An 18,659-nucleotide genomic window follows, 5' to 3' on the forward strand; every position below is an offset into this window, starting at 1 on the left:
CAAAATTTAGTAAAATAAACAACTAAATGTGTATGTTCCAAGATGGTTTCTTTCCACATATTCAGCAAAAATAAATGTTTTATTGACCAGTGCATAAAAAAAAAAGGTTTTGCCTTCATTACTTTGATCAAAACAAAACTCTGGTACACTATAAACTGTACAATTAAAACTATAAACGTGTATTATATTCAGCTGTGGTCATTTTCACCAAATGTGTCAGTCTCGTGATTGCTGTCCGAGGTGCTGATCGTGGAGTCAACTACTACAGACTTCCACTCCAATGTCCTGCTTCGCTTGCCGTAGGAGTGACGGACACACTGTGTGAACATGGTTGGTCGTCGGTTAGCCTGCTAGCCGTATTATTTTTTGGGGGGCTGTTTATTATCATGGTAACATGTTCGATAATATGTAATAACGTGTCCGTTGATGAAGGAGGACGCGGAGGGGATGTGGCTAAATAATGGGAAACGTTTTCGGGAGAAAGAGTCGACCTACGCGTGTAACGGAACAAGACAAAGCCATTTTGGTGAGCTGAGAGCGGCTGCATCAACAGCTTAGTCCCGTTGACAGACTGTTAGCTAACGTTAGCTGTTAGCCTGTTCTCTGTCATTCAAATTCCTTTCCAAAGTCCTTTTGTTGAGAAGTCCACGTTAGCTACATGGTAGCTACATGGTAATCCCAACATATTATACATGCATGCCTTTTTAATGTAATTTAGGATGCAGGTTAATTACTTCATTACATAACAATACACCTGACTTTGGGTTTGCCCCCCCCCCCCCACCCCCCAGCAATTGAAGCAGCAGAGAGATAAACTGAAGCAGTACCAGAAGAGAATCACCCTCCAGCTGGAGAAAGAGCGACTTCTGGCAAAGCAGTTGCTAAATGATGGAAAGAAAGAGTAAGACAAAAAGACAAGATGCCCCTTTCAGTGCATGGAGGGGGGGCAGAACTTCACACACACACACACACACACACACACACACACATTTGACAATCTCCTGAGGTGCAGATCTCGCCATCAATTTGATTCTGCATGCAATGTTATGTACTGTATGGCTACCGTAGGAAGAAGAAAAAAAATGCTCCTTTTGCTGTGTTTTTTTTTTCTCATTCTTTTTATTCGTTATTGCAGAAAGGCGCTGCTGCTTCTTAAGAAAAAGCGATATCAAGATCAGCTTCTAGACAAGACTGAAACTCAGATATCAAACCTAGAGAGGATGGTAAGTGTTGCGCAATTATACGCTATTTGATGTCGTCGCGTTTTGAGTCTCCAAGCCCCGGCCCATCAGATTTATAGTTCATGCAATTGTTTTTAAAGAGCAAGGAAGCAGGTGAAATATTAAAATGAATGTCCAAATCTTCCAACGTTTTCTTTCTTGTGTTCTTCTTTCGTATTATCTGCAAAATACAAGCACCAACATGTGCAGAAAATGATAGGTGCTGCCATTAACTTAACTTATGTTACACAGCTGTCTGAAAGTGAATTTAGTCGATACGTATTGGTGTTATAATGCCGTATATGACATAATCAGCCACTAGTAGTTAATGTTGAATGAGAGAATTAAGGGAGCATACTACTTTTGATCACTTACAGTTTGTTTGTCTTGACTGTCTGCATTTGTGCAATTTTTATGTTTTACATTATAATAATTGTCAACAGGTTCAAGATATTGAGTTCATACAAATTGAGACGCGAGTCATCGAGGGACTTCAGGTTGGCAATGCTTGTCTGAAGAGTATGCACGAGGTAAATATGCCTTTTGTGTTTAGAAAGATGCCCTTCACACCCACGTGATGATAATAATACCCCCTCAAGCGTTAGATATGTGAAAGTATACTTCCATAATATCAAAGATAAACACACTTTATTCAATGCGATCCCTTTGGCGAGGATTGAGCAGCGGAGAAAGCTTGTGGTTTGTGTTTAGCATAGCTGGTGCACATTGTTTGAAGATTAAGGGATTAAAAAGCAAAGCCTTGACTACAGCGGTGTGACTGCAGCACATCCTCGGATACAGCGTACAGATCTTGCCCCTGGAAATTCACAGGCCCGCCAGAATGAGAGGAAAACACTTTACTTCTGTAACGGGAGCCTCCTTTCTCTCGTTTGTGACAGATCATGTCGATCGAAGATGTGGAGAGAATCCTGGATGAGACCCAGGAATCGATTGAATATCAAAGGGTAAACGTCTGCTTGATGTCACAAACGTCCACTTGCACTCGAGGTTGAACGGATTCGATGTTGGCGGCCAAAGGTCGCTGTGACCGCCACAAAACATCACTCAAGACTTCGTATGCAAATTATGAAAACGTCAAACCAATATCTAATAGAACAAAATGATGAAGTGAGGAACGTTTTGGACTCACAATATCACCTACTGTATGTTTAGATCCTGCAGACGGCTTTAATCTGGAACCTTTCTAGATAACTGTACATGTTTATAGTACAAAAAAAACTGAGCTGTCAGTCAAAGAGCTGTCAGCTTACACATTAATTTTTGCTCCTGCAGCAAATAGATGAAATGCTGGCTGGAGCCCTGACGCAGGAGGACGATGAGGCTGTTTTAGCAGAGCTGGAAGCTATCACTCAGGTGGGCGTTGCACTGCATGTTTAACCTTTATTACACAGAATGGTTGGTGACCAGCGTGTGATCTTTCCCTGGAACACCGCTCTTGACATTTATATTCACACACACACACACACACACACACACACACACACACACACACACACACACTGAGGCCTGGTGTAACCACAGGCTCCAACTGTTTGCCATTTACTGTCACGCTTTATCTGGAGCAGTAATGTTGTTAAATTTGTATTGCAGAGTTAAGTCAAGTGCAGATTTCATATCCACACTGCACGCTGTTATTTTGACCAGATTTGTACATTATCTGTAAAGACAGATAAGGAATAAGAGGAATAAGTGTAGCAAAGTCAGAGGCCACACAATCATAATTTGTATGCAATAACAGGCTGTATAATAGAAACAGTTGTGGGGATGAATTTGGTTGATTGGTAATAATTAAAACCTCAGCAGATGTTTCTTCTTTTGTGATCTAATTGCTATTCCAAATGACACACACTCTCGAGCCTATCAAACCACGGAAATTATTATGTTTCACACTTGAACACAGACACAGATTATATTTCTATGGTCTTCTCACTTTGACAAAAAGGCAGCAAGCAATGCAATAATCATTTTTAGCGGTTTAATCTATTTAAATGTTTTGGATGTACCATCCAACAAGTTTGGTAAAATAACACGGGACTTAAAATAGAACATTATAAAATGCAGTGCTTAGGGACATTGAGGGAGGGGGGTAAAAGAAGTAAAAGATTGCGTAAAAAAAGCATTTTCAGCTCGGCAAATAAATACATGTGTGCCTTTCTTAGTATGTCACTGTAACCTCTATTATTTCAACGTGTATTGTGTCCCCTCTCCTGTAACAGGGAGAAGATGTAGCACTTCCAGAAGTCCCCACTGAGCCCATACCAGATGTCCCAGAGGCAGCTAAAGCTGAACCAGGTACGGTTGTTTTTCTTATTTCACATCATGAAGCATTCTTAACACACGTTGTATATTTGTACAGGAATTGATGCCAGATGGATCTTAATTGCTTTACTTTGACTTTCTCTTCTAGAGCGGAGAGATGCAAAGGACACGCCAGACAGAGAAATGTTAACGGCCTAGAACAGAGTCAATTTGTGATTTAAGAGTAGGCTGTCTTTGTCCCGAAGGGCACTTTTGTGTATTTCACTAGGCGGGACCTGCACACATCAGTGCTCCCCTGAAGTATCTACACAAAGGACTTGTATACGCAACGCAATGTCACATTGTAACCTTTATGGTTATGGTGTAACAGAATGAACGGACACATTTTTAGATGTTTTACACATTCATTTTAGTTGTTTTCCACATTAAATTGAGCTGTGACCACAATATGTTTTCTTCTGACTTCTTGCGTATCATGCTTCTTCCAGAAGGGGGCGCTCTTTGCTAGTTTTTCTCTTTCCTCGCCAGTTTACAAAACAGGTGTGTTCCTTCACATCCCATCAGTAAAGTGTGTGTGGTTATTGGCAGAAAGTAGAAAAGGCCCCTTTTGCTGATGTGTGGGAGATATTTGACAAGAAAACCAGTATGGTATTTACAAACCTACACTAAGTGGGCACTTAGACTCTAATTGGCATGTACAATGAAGCTAACACAAAGTATGCCCTGTGAGACAAACATCGCCTATAGTTTTACTGAAAACAATCAGAGTATGACTCACTTACAGACCTCTGCAATGCAATTGTATACATAAAGTTGTCTTTTGTAAACATAGAGCAGAGGAACTTCAAGGGGACAACCATCATTGTGTAGGTTGCTGAATGATAACAGTGCACAAAGGCTTTAATGGGCAGAGGCGGAAAACAACGAAATGCACCATGCTGCTATGTGCATGGAACACTGGGGGTGGATACACACTCTAAATCTGTCTTTTATGTCTTGTTTGGTGGATTTATTTCATTAAGAATGATGTATGAAGGAAAATAAACGAGTTTTAATTTGCTCCTTTGCTCCGAGGACAACATTACAGGGTTATTTAATCACCCTGCACAGTGTTTGCCTATATAAACATGCAGAATCAATAGGCAATTACATAATAAATATATTTTTTTTTTCTGTTTTACTTATGCATATTATAGCAATGGTGGAGCTCAATTGGTACAGAAATATGGGTGGAGGGCGTGCACCAAATGTGCGCTTTTGATAAGATGGTGCTGCATTCTGATGCTGTTGGAAAAAATTGTTTTATAGTTTGAACGAAGTGTACACTGGATCCATGTCAACGTGGAATACACCGGCACATCATTCTACTAATCAAATGATATAACGCTAGCCTTTACACACGAACAAAAAAAAAGATAATTATAGGCCACAGTAACAATTTAGTTGTTGTCAAACGTAACAATGAATTAGACGACATAACTAAACATCTCTATCTCCCACTTGTGCAACGTCTAACTATTGTTACGTCCTCTACGACACGCGTAAAATGGATGGTGCCATGCCCCCTGTATTCTTTCCCCGCACGCTTCTTCTTCTTCTTCTTCTTCTTCTTCTTCTTCTTCTTCTTCTTCTGCGCGTGTAAACGGCGAAAAAAACTAAGCTGTCGCGGGGACCGTGAAGGCAGCAGCGGGCTGTCAGCTGAGGCGGAGGAAGGTGTGTTTAGTTGGAGTGGGGTTTTCGGGAGCGCAGTATCATCTCCCTCTCAACGGGCGCGTTGTCTCGCCTATTGTTTGAGCCGACTAGTGTGTTACCCCCCCCCCACACACACACACACACACCCCTCACCCCCCCATCTCCTCGGTCGACTCATTTTTTTTATTTCGGATACTCGTTTGAAGGAGAGAACCGTTTATGGTCCTGGCTGAAGACTTCACGATGTCTCGCACCGACGAGGTTCACCGCATGACGGAAAATGTCTATAAGGTAAGATTGCACTAATGAGTAAAGTTTTTGTGTCCGGCTGTCGGACACGGTGTAATTCCACCCGTGAATCGGATGTGTTTATTAACTGGACGAGACGCATTCAGAGCCTTGTCGTTTTTATTTGTTTTTTTTTTTTTGAACGATAATCTCTTTAGGGAGAGGCACCCGTAGCTCTGTTGGTTTGTCTTCCACCTCCACACATTTCTTTTCGAAACCAGGTTTTGGTAATTCAGGCAACACCTCTCAGGTAAAAAAAAAAAATGCCCCCACCCCCCCTCGTGCTCACTCAATCAAACTTCATTCATCCTTTTCCTACGTGTTCTTCTCCTATTGTATTCCTAAGAGCTCGGGAGGTTTTCTGGAGCCTGGCGTCTCTAGTTTTCATGCCCAAATGGGGACATGTTGCATTCCAGAAGTCAGTTTTAGACGGGCAGAGAAGGTTGGGCTGATTTGTTGCAACAAGTAAACATTTGCCCCACAGGAGTTTCAACATTCAAACCTGTTTCTGCCTAAAGACACCTGGCTGAAGTCTGCATGCATGTAAGCCTCAGCACTGGGAAAACATATTCTCAGAAGATATAGTATACAAAGGTAATACTAAATTGTACCTGAAAACAGTAAAAAGATGAATACAAATAAGGAAAATTATTTCATAGTTTCCTCCTGATCCCAAAATGTTTCAATTTGCAATGACGTGAGAACGCAGAGAACCAGCTAATGTGGGGTTAACGTGGGGATTCTGTCATTTATGAATGCTGGATAGGTGACTGAAACTATGAAAAGTGTTGCCGATTGACTGTTTGCTGAACATCTGATCCATTCATCGACAAATCCTTTCAGCCATAGTTGCTACACGTCCTTCAAAACTAGGTCCAGGCGGGTTCATGATGCCGTGTTTCAGAATCCAGCAAAGGTTCAGGTTATGAGGGCTCCACACCTCCAAGAAGTCTCTTTCAATATATTCTCACTGGCACACAGTAACCTTTCTGTGGTTCTTTAATTTGAACTGCCCCCTTGCCCCCAATCCAGCTGTAGTGCAGCTAAGAGAAGGCCAAGGATGGGTAGAGGGTGTTCGTTCTCCTACAGGGGATATACTTATATCGGTAAGGAGGCCGCATGAGCCAAGAGTGACTGACGACTGCTGCTTCTTTTAGAGCCAACCGGGGAAGCAAATGTTTCAGGTGGCTATTTCTGTCCTTAAATTGGTCACATAACCTACAGTGTATCCTTTTTTTTTTCCCATTGTGAATTGTGTGCCCTGCTCTGTTGGGTTTTGTCCAAGTATTTACACCTAATGTGGGCTCATCAACACAGACACACTGTAGGTGTCTGCATCCCAAACCCTTTGGAGGGTGGGTGGGTGGAGGGGGGGCACTGGTCCTTTCGGAGATGGTCTTGCTCCTTCAAGCACAAGCCCAGCAGTTGGGGCTCTTTCTCGAGGGTGAAAGCACCCTGTCAGAGTCCTGACAGCCAAGAACGCTGATGGGCGACAGAGTGGAGAGACGCAGACCTTCTTCCACACTGGGGATCTGACCTTGGGGCAAAAGCTAGGAAGTCTCAGAGTGTCATCTATAGTCACCGCTTATTTGGCATTCCTCGTGCCTTTCTTCACCAAACCTCGCGGGATAAAAGCAAGTTTCATTAATGTCCTTCCAACATTTAAAGAGTGGATTCAATTTTGACTCCCACCATATCTCAATGATGATGCACATCAGTCTTTCACTGCATGTGTGTAGGTGATGCTGTTGTTTTTATTGTAGATGCAGGCGGTAATCGGCAAGTTTTGTCACTGAAATTTGCTGCAATTGAAGTGCAGACTGTCAACTTTTAGTTTCATGTGTTTGTCAGCCAGCATTGAGGGGACGGTAGGGCTGCAGGTCTTCTGAAACCTGAAAGTTCACCCTGTCATTAGTGGCACAGACAGACGGAAGGAAGAGCACACTGATTGGATATTTCTTAACATAGTGCAGACCCCCCCCCCCCCACCCCCCTAAAGTTCTGTTCACAGTGTTGTACCCTTTGACTCTTTGTGGCTTTTTACTTTTTCATATAATTGTTTGCACCTCCAGCTGTTGGACCAACTCTTAACACTAACTTTGGGGGGGGTGGAGGGGGAGACAAATGGGTCTTCCATAACACTGGCGGCCCGCTATGACCCGGCCCCGTTTCGCTCGGCGTTACGAGTTTGAAAGCCTCAGTGGACAGTAATTGTTTTCCTCTGCGTCGTACGCCAACAGACCTCTCCTGAGGGAGAGGAGATCTAAAAAACACACAGGGGCTGCAAAGTCATTGCAGCCAGCAGCTGGGCAGATACTGAGTAATCGCAGAGGAGGAGAGGGGGGGTAACTGCACCGCTGTGAGTCATGTTAGCCCAGCGAGGTGTGTGTGTGTGTGTGTGTGTGTGTGTGTGTGTGTGTGTGTGTGTGTGTGTGTGTGTGTGTGTGTGTGTGTGTGTGTGTGTGTGTGTGTGTGTGTGTGTGTGTGTGTGTGTGTGTGTGTGTGTGTGTGTGTGTGTGTGTGTGTGTGTGTGTGTGTGTGTGTGTGTGTGTGTGTGTGTGTGTGTGTGTGTGTGTGTGTGTGTGTGTGTGTGTGTGTGTGTGTGTGTGTGTGTGTGTGTGTGTGTGTGTGTGTGTGTGTGTGTGTGTGTGTGTGTGTGTGTGTGTGTGTGTGTGTGTGTGTGTGTGTGTGTGTGTGTGTGTGTGTGTGTGTGTGTGTGTGTGTGTGTGTGTGTGTGTGTGTTTAACAGGGCTGGGACTTTACGCATGACGAGGGTGAGACTGGAGATCCAGCATCTCCCTGCAAACGTTGTTCCTTAAAGGCCAGAGGCACTCCTTTTAGTTTTCTTTTTTACTTGATGGTAATCAACAGGGGAGTCAACCCGGTGAAACCCGGCAATCCAGGAGTGATCCTCTGTGACTCACTTCTCTCTGTGTGTGTGTGTGTGTCATCTCCACCAGCTGGCCTCGTCACTGGTGTCTGAGTGAGGGTGACCGGGTCAAGCCCCTTAACATGCCGATGGATGAAGTCTGAGCACTGTGTGGGGGGAGGGGACACCCACCCACTGTGTAATACACAAACATATGCGTCTGCAGACTAGAGGCTGAAGAACTGCGTGTTGAATAAGTCCTATAATGACACCTTTTTTAATTCATAACTCTAACCCTCGGGGTTGTGGAAGGTAGCATGGAAGCGAGGCAGTTGAACACACCCTTTTTAGCACATTATAACTTGTGTTTATTCGGAGGGAGGTTTTGTGTGTTGCAGGTTTTGAACACACCCTGGCAGGTAAGGGAATGGAAGGGTGTGTCTCATCTCTGGCAGCCCTCAGGACAACACTCATTTTCCCATGCAACGCCACTCCCTAATTGTCAACACAGTCTGGAAAGCGGTGGAGGCCATTTTCTCAAATGGCTGTTATGAGGACGGAAAACTAGTTGTTTGCCGTCAAGCGTGATACTCAACACTTCTCCGGTTATAGGATCTTCGTTGTGTCATGAGTTTGATCCCGCTGCAGTAGGCTGTCTGATTTTGAAAAAAAAAAAAAAAAAACCTGATCTGAACTGCAGTTTTCCTTCCTAAAAGACATGCCGTTATATAATGGTTTCTCTCTCTCGGTTAAAATATTGCCGTGACGTTCGCTACCCTCGATATTCTGATAATGATAAGCAGACTCACGGTTCCACCGCAATCTCATGTGGGAGATCTGAACAGGTGGTCTCTTAGCAACAACGTGCCATTGTCCTTATGTGTTTCTGTCATATCAATGTGCTAAAAGACGTGCAGTAAGTGACGCGCTGGAGAAGGCGAGTGAGACGGAGGAAGAGCAAAGGATTTTGTTTCCGAGTTAAAAGAGAGATGTTGGACCTGTTGTAATCGATGAGAAATGCTACATTGAAGGCCCACGAGGGGGTTCAGTGTAAACCAGCCCCGTCTTCTGTGTAGTGCCATGTGCTCTTGCATTAAGAGTCACTTGAATGATGTTGCCATGCATCACATTGTTTACCTTTTTTTCTTTCTTTTTTCATAGAAGGATATCACATCAGGCACCACTTTCCTTTCTTAATATGCAATTTAATGGAGTTTCAAATGACTCCAGCTCCTGAACGTCTGCCTCCCAGAATATAGTGTTTCAACAAGTTTATGCCTGCTGGTGCCCAGGGCCTTGAAGAGATTGCATTATGTACTGCAGGAGATATCATAACATTCATTGCCTGTGGAACAGCAGATTTGTTCCCTGTGCCTTTTTGACTGCGATGCAGAGAAAGGACTATTGCTCCACACACCCACCTTCTCTGCACGTCCGGGGGTGGATGGTTTAGAGACATTCTCTCTTTTCTTTTGCTCCTCAAGGACTGGAGACTGGAGATGTTTCACTGCTAAATCCAAGGCTGCACTGTGCGTTGACTGCAAAAGAAGCAGAACGGGGTTTAATCAAAGTCGCCTTGTAAAGATGAGGTGAAACGTTCATCGGCCATGTCGGACGACATGAAGAACATCTGTGCGGTCACCTTCCGTCCAAAATGTTACTTATCTGTCACAAAAAAAAAAACTCAAAAAACCGCACACATGATAACTGTCTTTTGCTTTTATTGAGTGCATTCAAATGCTTATTGTGGAAGCACAAGAGGGAAGAAGATGAAGAGAAGGAAACCATAGATGGAGACATTCCACATCCTTGTTGAAATGGTCCCTAATTACTGTGCAGGGTGAAGCTGTAATTACGCAGACTGAACGAGACGCACAGAAGCAGAGACAGAACATTTCACTGAGTACCGTGGCAGTGGACAATGGCCTTGCATGTATATGTCACGGGCTACAGTTAGCATGCTTGTGGCTAGTGTGACTGTATATGTCTCTGTGGCAGATGCTGCTACTCTCAGTAGCATTGGCCATCCTCCACCCACGAGGCTCTCTTGAGCAGACCACTGCAGTGTTTCTGGTGACACCCAGGCCACTCGTGCTATTGTGCAGAAAGTAAAGTCAGCTTGGCGTGCGCATGGTTCCAATGTTCCTTTTTGGGGGAGTGCATTTACACCCAGTGAAACCGTGCCGCTGGGATGTAAAGTGACGAATGCAACACGCACTCTCGCCGTCATGGCGATCCCTGTGCTTCTAGTGTATTTGTACCAAATCATCAGCGTCTCTTATTTAGATCATGTGCTCGCTTGTCCCCGTGGGACACCTCACTAGGAGACATGCATGTACTTCGAGTTTACGTTTGTCAAGCGCTACATGCATGGTGTTCTGTCCCTATAGGGCTAGGAGGAGGTCAGCAGTGGCACCCTCACACAATACATCCATAAGTCATAAACAGCCTTAAGGTGTATTTGCAGATATCCTCTTCATCTAACAAGTGAAGCAACCCAGACTTAAAGTTCATTTGATGGTCATTTGGAGAAACGACAATCTCTGCTGCTGTCAGTTTATTGCCTTTTTTTTTGGAGTTTTTCCACAATTCATTAGAAGACATTTCCTTTCATGGATTTCAGGGTAATGCATTTCTTTCCTCCACCAAAATGAACGGGTGTCAAAGAACTGAAGCTCGCCAATACGTCTGGGTTTTGGTTGCTGTGGTAACCGGCGCCTGTGTTGGGTTAGTTGAGGGCCTGATGCCGGGCTGAGTAGAGGGGGGGGGGGGGGGAGGGAGGGGGTCACACTGGCTGCAGATGACAGCAAAGCAAACAAACACGGTCAATAGTTGGTCTCTGGCGAGCCAATGATTTGTTGTGCACCGGCAGGATGCACACCGCCGATCGAAAGGTGGGGGCAGGACAAAGAGCCTGTGAGAGTTTTTCCCTTCTGCACCTGAGACCCCTCGTAGATGACTTTGGGGGGGGGGGGGGGAACGAGCCTCGTGTCTGATTTTGAATCTGGCCCGTTTCCATCCGTAAAAAGCCTCTTAAAATGTTTGTTTTTTCGACAAACATTTACCAACGTGTAGGAACTACTTTTTATTTGCTATGTGGGTGGCACCTCCAACGTGACTAAGCATTTCACTCCCACGTGACGATGTTTTTTTTTCGATTGCAGCGCACGTCGGATGACTGGCTGCTATTTGTCTTCTGCATTGCAAGTAAACAAACGTATTTCCAAATGATAAGCCTGCACCGTTCTCCTCTCTCTTCTTTCTTTTTTTTGTTTGTTTAGCTTTCACATGCCACAGTGCCGATACGACAAAGAAAAGAGCATGGGGGTGTCGCGGTGGACAAATATTAGGAAGGGGTTGGTTCCAGATTTATGGTCATGGAGATGAACCCCTTTTGCATGCATCCAAAGGTTTGCATTTCCTCGATTTATAGCACAGCGCTTGTCTGACAACGTGAGTCACGCTGGACATAATCGCCTGTTATGTTTATGCTCACGTTTGCAAATACAATTACACCTTCCAAAGAGGCAGATCAGCACAATTTGCAAACTTAAACTGACAGCGGAGTCCTGTACTTCAGGATTCTGCTGCTTCATGACTTTTCATTATGACTTCTCCAGCTACAACCCGTGATTGGATGATTGGTCACTAATGAGCTGTAATAACCAGCGCTTATTGATGGTTACTCGAGTTCAACAAAAAGATCACAAGAGGCCACTTTTTTTTTTAAATTATATTATCTCTGAGTTATTCACCAAAGTCATAAGAGACACAACCTTCACACTCATCATTGTTTTTAACAGAAGAACAAGCGCTGGAGCTCGAGCGTTTGTTGTTGTTGTGCGGCATCAACAAACAAAGCGTCGCCTTTTGTGAAGTTAGAAGAACGTTTGACGTGACGGATGTGCAATAATGTACTCGGGACTCTTCCCTAACAAAAGAACACGAGAGCTGCTCTCAGCCCACGACGTTGAGAAGTTTGCTCTCCTCAACACAACTTGGAAAAGACGCACATATCGTATACACATCGTATTCTATTCTGTATATATATTTAGCACATTTTGCACACTGTTTACATTTAACTTAATTTAATTTCCTTAATACGCACTGCACAGTTATTTGTATTATATTGTGTGTGTGTATATATAATGTGTGTGTGTATGTATATATATCTATATATATATATATATATATATATATATATATATATATATATATATATATATAAAATATTATATTTTATTTTGTGTGTTTAGTTTATTTAGTCTATTCCCTTTGGTGTCTGTAAAGTGTTGGGCGCTACTATGACAACGCATTTCCCCTTGGGGATTAATAAAGTATATATATATATCTATATTCACGTGGTGATCACTATGGTGATCGCTATGGCTGCCAGAAAAAGCACATGCTGGGACTGCTGCGCCATTAGTAAGACTTTAGGTATGCAAGAAGGACAAACTTCTACTTGGCATCTTATGATTGTGTACCTGCAGTTTACTTTAGAAAGTTCTCCAACCTGTCTTTGAGAGGAAGTTGGCTGGGTTCACTTGTGCAGTCGCTCTGCAGGAATTTCCAGACTCCAAATCCCCTGCTGTGTTTTGTCCCCCCCGTAATCTCAAGTAAATGCCACTGTGTCGCACCGAATTGATTTAATAAAAGTGTGCCACTCTCCCTTATGAGGAAATGGGTGTCAAAACATTGACGTGAGTTTTATTTTTGAGCATGAACTTTTACATTAAATTGGCATTCTTCCGGCTAAATGTAATAGGATTTGTGCGGAATGCAACCTCTGACAAGTGTCTGTTGTCTTTCCGGCGTGCTCCTGAAGGCAGCACGATGTCTTTCATGACGCGGAGTACAATGAAGTAAAGCATTGTTCGTGGGAAACTGGTCTGTATGCAGTACGCTGGCCGGCTGCAGAGTACTTTAGAAATAAATTGCACTGAATATTTACAATGTATTTTTATTTTTTTTTTGTAACCAACTGACCTACACATTGCAAATCTACCGCACCAACATGCTTCCCTGAGGCAAAACTAGGTGGCATGGATTTTAACGTTATCTAATTTTAGTGAATTATTATTATTATTATTATTATTTATTTTTTTTCAAAACTGTTACCTCGACAAAAAGACAAAGACTTCGCTTTTTCTCTGGCCTGCTGTGTTTTTTATTTTCAGTAAACGATCCACAAGTAATGCCGCTAGCTTTATCCTTTTAGCTTCACTTAATTATATAAAAACACGATACGGTACAATTAGCAATTTTCTCTCCGTTCTCCTTCAGCGTGTGAACATGTGCATCCCAGGGTTTTCCCCAGGAAACGACACCCAGATCCCGTGGTGTCTCTTCCCGGTCTGTCCTTGTTCCTCCATCCAGTCAATCAGACGGGAGATTGCACAGAAACCTGACTTTTTCTCTTTCTCTTGGCACAGTAGTTAATTCATGCCAAAGGTCTCGGCTATCATCCATCTGATTGACACCCATCATAAACCCACGCTGCTCCTTTATGAGGAAAGAAAAGACTATCTGTGGGGTTGTCATAAGTACATCCGCACATTCTTTTCTTTTCTTTTTTTTTTGTACATTCCTCTGGATTATATCATTAGGCTCGGCTGCCTGTCACCACATGACGTGCCCCTGCACTCCTTACAAATTCAATAATTGGTGGCTGCAGTGCTCGGCTGATCCCGGGCATTTTCAGGTCTGCGTCTGGTTGCTATGTAGAAGAGTGGCTGAGGAGGCAGGAGCGAGGCGAAGGAACAGATGATGTTGATGATGATGATGGCATCCTGGCATCTGATTTTGTGTGTGTGTGTGATTCCCCCTGATTCTAATCAGCTTTGAAATTGCCTCCTGTGTGTGTGTGTGTGTGTGTGACTGAACAGAATGAGTGGAGATGGATTAATATCCCATAGTTTGAATTGACGATCTATGTCGCTCACACACACAATTCACATCAATCTTGTGTTTTCTTTTTTTTTTTTTTTTTTTTAATGCTCGTGCTCCTGAGTTCTCCATTTTCTACCCCGTCTCACCTCACAGAACAAATCGGTGTCAAACTCCATTTTTTATTAATTTTGTAAAAGATAATTCTCTGCCCTCATTTTAATTGTCTGCTTTATAATTTTTGGCCCGAGTGCCGATAATTAATTAATTAATTTCAATCCTCGTGTAGGCAGCCGCAGAATGGACAGCTTCTCTGTCCCTGCAAAGGAAAGAATAACACTTCAGCTGTGACATAGTTCTTATTTCATTACTTATTTAAGTGAAAGATGATACAGAGGAGTGTTTCGATGGGAAGGGATATACAGCACATGATTACATAGACACATTTTCACTTAATTCTCACACATTTTCTCTCTCTTCGTGTCACACAACGTAAAGTGCCTCGTGGCCCCATTTCCCAATTAACCACCACAATTTAGGGTAACGATGTAGTACAAGAGAACTGGGATGACCAATTTAGCAACAATGGGAAGAGATGGAGTAAGAATCTACCTCACTGTATCTTCTGCTCATCACTTCCCCTTAGCTGCATGTCGCTGCGAACTTACCTCTTATATAATAGTTATAGCCATGGCTAATAATCTAATGCGTTATGTTTAATAACTGCATGCATTTTCTGTCTGTTTATTCTGTAGTAGCGTGTGCACAGTTTGTAAGAAAGGTGGTCAGCCTTGTGTCCGCTACCTTTGTCCTCCGCAGTGCCGTAATGATGCTGCACAGGGCTTTGCTTTGTTATGCAATCCTCCCACAAGTTTGAAACACCACCACTCTTTAGTGTGTGTGTGTGTGTGTGTGTGTGTGTGTGTGTGTGTGTGTGTGTGTGTGTGTGTGTGTGTGTGTGTGTGTGTGTGTGTGTGTGTGTGTGTGTGTGTGTGTGTGTGTGTGTGTGTGTGTGTGTGTGTGTGTGTGTGTGTGTGTGTGTGTGTGTGTGTGTGTGTGTGTGTGTGTGTGTGTGTGTGTGTGTGTGTGTGTGTGTGTGTGTGTGTGTGTGTGTGTGTGTGTGTGTGTGTGTGTGTGTGTGTGTGTGTGTGTGTGTGTGTGTGTGTGTGTGTGTGTGTGTGTGTGTGTGAGAGACACATTCACGTGACCTTATCCTCATTTGTGAGATGCATCAGAAATGAGGCAGAGCGAAGAAATATTTAGGTGTTTACATTTCTTTAGCTAGGTCCTGAGGGACGTGCGGGTCTTTTATCTTCCCAGAGGCTGGGATACCTTCTTTGTGTGTGTGTGTGTGTGAAGATGGGATTCTCCTCCAATTATGCTCCTTTTCTTCCAGTATATTAGACTAGCAGAGCCAGACGGTAAATAAAGGGAGCTGATTTAAACAGGAGTTGCTATTCGAGTAGCTTATAAAGCTCATTCCACCGTCTCTTTGTGGTAGCTGGGGGCGGAGTTTATGTATAACAATAAGGTGACACGGTGCCCTCCTGTATAAAGAAGTCCGCTATGTATTCAAGACGTCTGCAGAGTCTTTTTCTTTTCTTTTTAGGACATTTCTTCCTTCAGGAAAACCTTTTTTTATATTCCAAGAAGTTTCTCTCGACTAATCTCACTGTTCCTGAGAGCTGCTGAGCACAGACTTGCTGTAGAGTCCATTTTGCTCGGGGGGCTAGACCCAGTTAACAGACAAGTTCAGCCAGCCAATATCCATGGGAACCTGAAGTGCACCTGTCTCTTTGCTCACCATTGTTACTCATTTACACTCTCTCTGCCTGGGTGTTGAAAATATTTTCAGACCCCATGTTTTACAGGTTAGGAAGCTCTGGAAACCATTAGAGCTGCAACAAATAATAGATAATAAACAAAAAATAATGGGCAACTATTTAAAAAAAAAAAATTGCTTAATCTGTTTTTTCAAGCAGAAAATGCCCCCCCCCCCCCCAAAAAAAAATTGCAGGTTCCAGGATTTTATGTTTTTGTTGTTCTGGTATATAAAGAGAAACTGAATATCTTAGTCAAAATAAAAACAAAATGCTACTTAATAGACACAACATTTGATCGGTTCAATCGTTAGTTGCAGCCTTAGAAAGAATCCGTTGTAATGCGTAGAACCAATTTTAATTCAAACTATTAGACAAAAGGTCAGGCCGCATCTTTGACGTGTTGTTATTGGTGGCGGCTGCATGACTTTTTCATTGTCCCGGTTTTTGTATTCTAGTCCAGTTTTTTTTCGGCTTTAGACGCAAGCCCAGTCATGGAGAGGCGTAGTACAAAGTTTCTGTCGGTAATGACGGTATCAGTGGCTTATGTGTGACTCACTGGTGTTCCTACTGCAGGTGGGTTGTGCTGCACTCGAGCCACTCGAACCTCAACTCCTGACGGGATGCGCAAACACACACACACACACACGTAACGTCCCATCCAAATGTTGGCTCTCATTATGAACAAAAGACAGACGGGCAAAATGAATGCAAAAGCAGAAATGAACTGAAGATGAGAGGCATATGATTTTTCCCCGAATGAGCTGCGGGGTTGTTTCACGTCGACGCTGGTGGCACCTTGCCACGGCGTGAATCCAGACGTATATTATTATCGTGTTCTCCTTGCGTATTGATGGCTTACGTCTCGCTGTCCCCTGGCTGTTCCTGACGAGCAAACTGGGGACCGGCTTTAATTGGAGGAAGCCCTGGAGGAAGCACAGGAGGAGGAAGGAGGACGAGAGGAAACGATGATGGTCGGAGATGGCAGGCTTCGTGCAGCTTTTTGCATTTACGCCGACTCAGACCTTCAGTTTAGTGTGATACTGTATCTCTGCAGTGATGGCGCATTATTACCGCTGCAATAACAAAAAAAGAAGAAAAAAAAAGGTCTCGGTTTCTAGTAAAAATGTGATTTTTGTTTCTTATGATGGGATGCATTATATAAGGAAATATAATGTGTATTCTAGAAGCTGATTCATTATGACCACGTCTGTAGAATCTACACTTCTCTGTCCTCGTGGGGGTCAGCCACGGTGACCCCTGGTGTCCGTCATATCAATGCTCAAAGGTAACAACATGCATCCCCGTCCAGTCATTATTTTAATTTTTTTTTTAGTCCCACGAGTATCTGTCCCACTCCTCCGCCACCATCATCAACCCCAGCCCCTCCTGCCTCATCCCACCCGGACTATTTCTCACTGTGAGAGGGCAGGGTGTGGGTGGAGGAAGCCATTCCTGCCCGTATATCAACATTCAAGCCAACCACTTAGTGTGTCCGACGATTCGGTCGGTGGCTATTTGCTCTGTGTGAGACAGATTCTGTGCAGCTGTAGGAGGTTTGTGCATGTCAGAGAGGGAGAGGGAATGAATAGAGCAAGGTGTAAGTCTTTCTTCTCTGCCCTTGACCCCGCTCTGTTGATAAGTGAAACCTCTACCTCCCATTTATCTCTTGTTTTCTCTTCCAGACCATCATGGAGCAGTTCAACCCCTGCTTACGGAACTTTGTTGCCATGGGGAAGAACTACGAGAAGGCCCTTGCCAGTAAGTCCTTTTTTTTTTCTTCTTCTTCTTTTTTCTCTCTCTCTCTCTTATTTTCTCCATGCTCCCTGTTTCGCTGCAGGTTTTGGGCAGACGGCCAAGCCAGCACTCTCTGTCTCGTATATCTGTCCACCTTTTCTGTTTTTGTGAATTCTGACGAATACGAGAGGCCACTAATCTGACGCAGACGTGAGGAGAGCTGTCTGTCGGCAGTCGAATTCACAAAGGCATGAACGTCCGTCGCTCCCTAAACGCTCACGGTGATGCATCGTGCTTTTTGAGATTTTTTTTTTTTTCTCCCATTTCTCCTGACTTTGCAACAAGGTACCAACACTTTTCCACAAAATTGTCCCTCAACCTTAACGCCAGGCTAAACCCCCTCAGTCCAACTAATCCAGCAATTAGTGAATGCCCCCCTTTCCAAGCCTGTGGTTCTTTCTCCTTCGATTCCCTGCCACCCACAATAACTAATCCTGGCCTTGGTATGGGTAGGAGACAGACTGGCTGAGCCATTAAAGACACACTTTGCAGAATTGGCTCGACCCAAGGGACTAAGAGGCTCTGATTTGCGGGGGCAGGGGGATGGGAGGACACACTTCAACCCATATGGTGCAATCACTGAAATTATTCGGCACCAAAAATGCCAAAAGGGCTCAATGGGTAGGCTTGCTAGATCTGTTAATGGACACATTCCAGGTTTTCTAACACAGCAGCGAGTCGCCAGTTCTAACAGCGTTTGGTAAGTGTAAAAGCAACAGATGCGTAAAACTGAGTGACTCTGACCGCCTATGGAACAACTTATTATTCAAGTCCCCCGATGAGGACGATGCAAGTGCAGGGAAC

The 18,659-nt window shown here is 43.8% G+C and overlaps 2 protein-coding genes across 2 annotated transcripts in view; both read left to right on the forward strand.

Moving 5' to 3' along the window:
- The first annotated feature begins 313 nt into the window (after positions 1-313).
- On the forward strand, positions 314-3,947 carry LOC117735066 (charged multivesicular body protein 6-like). The gene is made up of 8 exons (XM_034539484.1): positions 314-526; positions 792-901; positions 1,136-1,223; positions 1,664-1,750; positions 2,120-2,185; positions 2,514-2,594; positions 3,458-3,533; positions 3,649-3,947. The coding sequence occupies exons 1-8, from the start codon at positions 461-463 to the stop codon at positions 3,696-3,698; spliced, it is 624 nt and encodes a 207-aa protein (XP_034395375.1). The 5' UTR covers positions 314-460; the 3' UTR covers positions 3,699-3,947.
- A 1,292-nt stretch (positions 3,948-5,239) lies between these two features.
- baiap2a (BAR/IMD domain containing adaptor protein 2a) overlaps positions 5,240-18,659 on the forward strand; it is a 49,109-nt gene continuing 35,689 nt past the window's right edge. Inside the window, exons 1-2 of the mRNA XM_034540131.1 lie at positions 5,240-5,483; positions 17,744-17,819. Of these exons, the coding sequence (XP_034396022.1) occupies positions 5,412-5,483; positions 17,744-17,819 (148 nt within the window). The 5' untranslated portion in view covers positions 5,240-5,411. The remainder of the gene's footprint in view (positions 5,484-17,743; positions 17,820-18,659) is intronic.

Source organism: Cyclopterus lumpus, chromosome 8 (assembly GCF_009769545.1).
Source record: "Cyclopterus lumpus isolate fCycLum1 chromosome 8, fCycLum1.pri, whole genome shotgun sequence".
Taxonomy (NCBI): domain Eukaryota; kingdom Metazoa; phylum Chordata; class Actinopteri; order Perciformes; family Cyclopteridae; genus Cyclopterus; species Cyclopterus lumpus.